This window comes from Alosa alosa, chromosome 19, assembly GCF_017589495.1.
Source record: "Alosa alosa isolate M-15738 ecotype Scorff River chromosome 19, AALO_Geno_1.1, whole genome shotgun sequence".
In the NCBI taxonomy this organism is placed as follows: Eukaryota; Metazoa; Chordata; class Actinopteri; order Clupeiformes; family Clupeidae; genus Alosa; species Alosa alosa.
Window position 1 is genome coordinate 2,481,839 of NC_063207.1, and position 5,000 is coordinate 2,486,838.

Below are 5,000 nucleotides of genomic sequence, written 5' to 3' on the forward strand. Positions count from 1 at the left end.
CATCGGCATGGCCCCTTTCATCGGCATGGCCCCTTTTATCGACATAGCCCCTTCAATCAGCATTGGCCCTTCAATCGGCATGGCCCCTTCAATCGGCATGGCCCCTTTAATCAGCATGGCCCCTTCAATCAGCATGACCCCTTTTCTTCTGAATTATTGTTTTGAATGAAGGCGCTCATGTTTATCATACCTCCTCCATCTATCTCCATCTCTCTCTCTTTCTCTCCATCTCTCTCTGCTCTCTCTCCCCTCTCTCACTCCCTCCATCTCTCTCTTCCTCTCTGCAGTGGGCAGTCGTCAGCGTCCGGATCAGGTGCGCAGCGCCCCCGCTGGCCGAGAGAAGTGCTGCTACTTCTTCTGGCAGGGCAGGCACTCCTCAGTCAGCGAGAAGGGAACCTCGGCACTCATGACCATCCAACTAGATGAGGAGAGGGGGCCACAGGTACATGTGGTGTGTGTGTGTGTGTGTGTGGCAGGAACTAGAGGTGTGAAAGAGAGGTGTGTGTGTGTGTGTGTGTTAGGGATGGGCATTCGATTAAATTTTCTTAGTCGATCGTCGGGAGAATTAACGATCGACTATCGATTAATCATTAATATTTTTATATTAAAATTCATTGTTTATTTCACTTTTTATAAATTAAAAATGCAATGGAAATACAAAAATACATCGTGCTTTTCCTTGATGAGATCTTTATTACAAGAAGAACAACTTGTGGCAGTTAAACTGGACGTTTGGTTAGGCTAAACTTGAAGATATAGCCTATGCGCTGCGGTGCTCTAAAAGCAGCGGAACCTACAGCTCTGAGCCGACGTTCTTAAACAGAGTTCTCGTCGCCAAATCAAACTTCCACTGGAGCTCCAAGCGGATTTGCAGCCTTACAACAGTGTTTACAGCTCTTCGAATGACTGTACAATGTACACTTATGGGGTGGGTGCTTGCATTTCTTTAGGAATCCGCCGTCTTGACACTGAGAGCAGGATGCCCCGCCAGAGACATTAACCAGCGTCGGATGCACTTTATTTAAGTGGTAGCCTAGGCTACATCATTTGAGTCGTGGCCATGTTGTAGGCTACTTATACATGGCATTGCAGTGTTTGCAGTGAACTAAGTCGTTATTTTTTTAAATCAAAATGGTCGCACGCCACACTTCACCATGACCTCTTCATGATTAGGCCTACTTTTGAAATCAAAACGGAAGCTCTCAGGTAACTGACTACTTTTGAAATCAAAACGGAAACTCACAGGTAACTGACTATGGCGTCAAATATTGCCCCCCGGTGGTAAAATGTTTAATTGCTGCCATACAGTGAATTATTAATTTCATTGCTTCAAGACTCATACTACGCAACCTGCATTAGTTTAATCAATAGCAAATTAATGTGATCGAGTTGATTAATCATGCCCATCCCTAGTGTGTGTGTAGGAGAGGGAGCTGGAAAGATCCCTGTGTGTGTGCGAAGAGAAGATATGCTGAGATGCATGCGCTCTCTCTCTCTCTCTCTCTCTCTCTCTCTCTCTCTCTCTCTCTCTCTCTCTCTCTATCTATCTCTATCCCTCTCAGGTCCAGGTGCAGCAGGGTAAAGAGCCTCCATGTTTCCTGCAGTGTTTTAACGGAGGGATGGTGGTGCATGCTGGGAAACGAGAGGAAGAGGAGGAGAACATCCAGAGTGAGATACTTATCCTGTTTATCTCTCTCTCTATCTATCTATCTATCTATCTATCTATCTATCTATCTATCTATCTATCCATCCTTCTATCTATCCTGTTTATCTATCTATCTCTCTATCTATCTATCTATCTATCTCTCTATCTATCTATCTATCTATCTATCTATCTATCTATCTATCTATCCTGTTTGTCTATCTATCTCTATCTATCATGTTTATCTATCTATCTATCTTTCTATTAATCTATCTATCTACTTATCATATTTATCAATCTATCTATCTATCTATTTATCTATCTATCTATCTATCTATCTATCTATCTATCTATCCTGTTTATCTATATATCTGTCTGTCTGTCTGTCTGTTCCGTTCCAAACAAAGTGTGTCTGTGCATGGCGTCATAAGATAAGACTGTGAAGTTAATGGTTTTGAATGGTTAGATAACGTTGACAGTATGGGTATGGATAATTGAAAGATCGGATATGGAAATCCGGATATGGATATGGAAAAATGGATAATTGAAAAATCGGTAATAATGTTGTTTCTATTTTTGCCTGGGGCAGGGTCTGACGTCCGACTCAAGTTAAAGCTGATAGGCTGGCGAGGGCCGAGTTCCACCTTTCACCATGCTCGTATCCAAGGGTTACGGCTCGTGTTCCACCTTTCACCATGCTCGTATCCAAGGGTTACGGCTCGTGTTCCACCTTTCACCAGGCTCGCATTCAAAGGGTTATGGCTCGTGCAGGTTTTGCCGTAGGCCTAGCTACGGCACGTTTGACAGAAGTCTCTCAGCATATGATGCTGTGATGATGGATATGCAGCATGCCGTTTGAGAACCATAAATACTAGTGATGTAGCCCACTGAAATAGATTAAACATAACAACAATGTCTATGACTATGGGAGTTCAGCGATAACTTACGAGCTATAAGGAATTTGTGCAACATGTGTTCAAATGTTTTTGTAGACTATTGTTTTAGATGCTCCGGTAACATATAGGCCTGGGCTAAATGATCTGAGCAGCGTTGAGCTTGATAAATCAAGTTGTTCCCTCGCATAGCAAGCGGTCATTCACTCTGGCCATGCATAGCTCCATCCATACTGTCCAACTTCTACAGTCGGACAACTCTAACGTAGACTAGCTTGTTTAGCTTTTCAATTTTACGCACCACGGTAAATCACCATGGCTATCATGTTGTTAATTCACATAATTTCTGCCAAATCAAATGTGCGTTTACAAAAGAAGCCATAGCCAAACCCGAGTAGCCTCCCTCAACAGCTATTCTGTCCATGTAATGGCTAAGTAAAGCAAATGTGATGAGGGGTGGAACTCGGCCCTCGGCAGCCAATCAGCTTTAATTTGATTCCTCAGACCACGCCCCTCTTAGGCAGCCCCAGGTACGGATAGAAACAACATCAGTTGCAACAGCACTGTTTAATTCTACCTAGATTTTCAACATCAATTGCAACAGGACTGTTTAATTCTACCTAGATTTTCAACATCAGTTGCAACAGCACTGTTTAATTCTACCTAGATTTTCAACATCAGTTGCAACAACACTGTTTAATTCTACCTAGAATAATAAAAGTGAAAAAATATCAAACAAATGACATTTCAATACAAATGACATTTCAACACAATCTGCAACCATTTTTTTGTCAGCCATCATTGTTTACTTTCTACAGCTGTTTGAGAGAGGTGCCACACAGATGTGTGGGTAATAGGCAGCATAGAGGATATATCAAAGCTGCCTTCAACATATTCAAAGGTATCTTAGCAGAACGTTTAGTCTATTTGCCATGCTCCCTGGTTAAGTATCTTAGCAGACAAGAAGAGAAAGTTTAGTCTATTTGCCATGCTCCCGGGTTAAGTATCTTGTACACAGCGTCTTTTCCCATTTGGAACAGAGCCTGTCCTTCTGTCTGTCTACCTGTCTGTGTGTGTGTGTGTGTGTCTGTCTGTCTGCAAACTCTGAGTGTTTTCTGTCCTGTGTGTGTGTGCAGATGAGTGGCGGCTGTACTGTGTGCGTGGGGAGGTGCCGGTGGAGGGCCACCTGCTGGAGGTGGCTTGTCACTGCAGCTCCCTGCGCTCCCGCTCCTCCCTGGTGCTGCTGGGGATCCAGCAGGCCCACATCTACCTGTGGCACGGCCGTGGTGGCTCAGACACACACGCCGCTTGGGCGCTCGCACCGGGCCAAGATTAAAGAACAGTGAGTACACACACACACACACACAGAGCAGAATACAATAAAGAGGAGTTTTTTCATCCTCTGAGTGTGTGTGTGTGTTTCCCAGACGACCACTGGAGGCGGGGCTTCATAGCAGCTGTCAGGTGACCATCCATGAGTGTGAGGAGGGGGAGGAGCCTCTGGGCTTCTGGGAGGCTCTCGGACGCAAGGACCGCAAGGCCTACGACTGCATGCTGCAGGGTAGGAGTGTGTGTGTGTGTGTGTGTGTGTGTGTGAAGGCCTACGACTGCATGCTGCAGGGTGTGTGTGTGTGTGAAGGCCTACGACTGCATGCTGCAGGGTGTGTGTGTGTGTGTGTGTGTGTGTGTGTGAAGGCCTACGACTGCATGCTGCAGGGTGTGTGTGTGTGTGTGAGGCCTACGACTGCATGCTGCAGGGTGTGTGTGTGTGTGTGTGTGTGTGTGTGTGTGAAGGCCTCACGACCGCTGCAGGGTGTGTGTGTGTGTGTGTGTGTGAAGGCTCATGACTGCATGCTGCAGGGTGTGTGAGGCTCTGGCCACTGCATGCTGCAGGTGTGTGTGTGTGTGTGTGTGTGTGAAGGCCTACGACTGCATGCTGCAGGGTGTGTGTGTGTGTGTGTGTGAAGGCCTACGACTGCATGCTGCAGGGTGTGTGTGTGTGTGTGTGTGTGTGTGTGTGTGTGAAGGCCTAGGTATACGACTGCATGCTGCAGGGTGTGTGTGTGTGTGTGTGTGTGTGTGTGTGTGTGTGTGTGTGTGTGTGTGAAGGCATACGACTGCATGCTGCAGGGTGTGTGTGTGTGTGAAGGCCTACGACTGCAGGGTGTGTGTGTGTGTGTGTGTGTGTGTGAAGGCCTACGACTGCATGCTGCAGGGTAGGAGTGTGTGTGTGTGTGTGTGTGTGTGTCTGTGAAGGCCTACGACTGCATGCTGCAGGGTGTGTGTGTGTGAAGGTATACGACTGCATGCTGCAGGGTGTGTGTGTGTGTGTGTGTGTGAAGGCTCACCGTACGCCAGGGTGTGTGTGTGTGTGTGTGTGTGAAGGTATACGACTGCATGCTGCAGGGTGTGTGTGTGTGTGTGAGAGGCCTACGACTGCATGCTGCAGGGTAGGAGTGTGTGTG

The 5,000-nt window shown here is 46.5% G+C and overlaps 1 protein-coding gene across 1 annotated transcript in view; it reads left to right on the top strand.

Annotated features, from left to right (window-relative positions):
- svilb (supervillin b) overlaps positions 1-5,000 on the top strand; it is a 78,520-nt gene that overhangs the window by 62,532 nt on the left and 10,988 nt on the right. Inside the window, 5 exon segments of the mRNA XM_048228252.1 lie at positions 280-442; positions 1,563-1,668; positions 3,672-3,817; positions 3,819-3,877; positions 3,963-4,096. Of these exon segments, the coding sequence (XP_048084209.1) occupies positions 280-442; positions 1,563-1,668; positions 3,672-3,817; positions 3,819-3,877; positions 3,963-4,096 (608 nt within the window).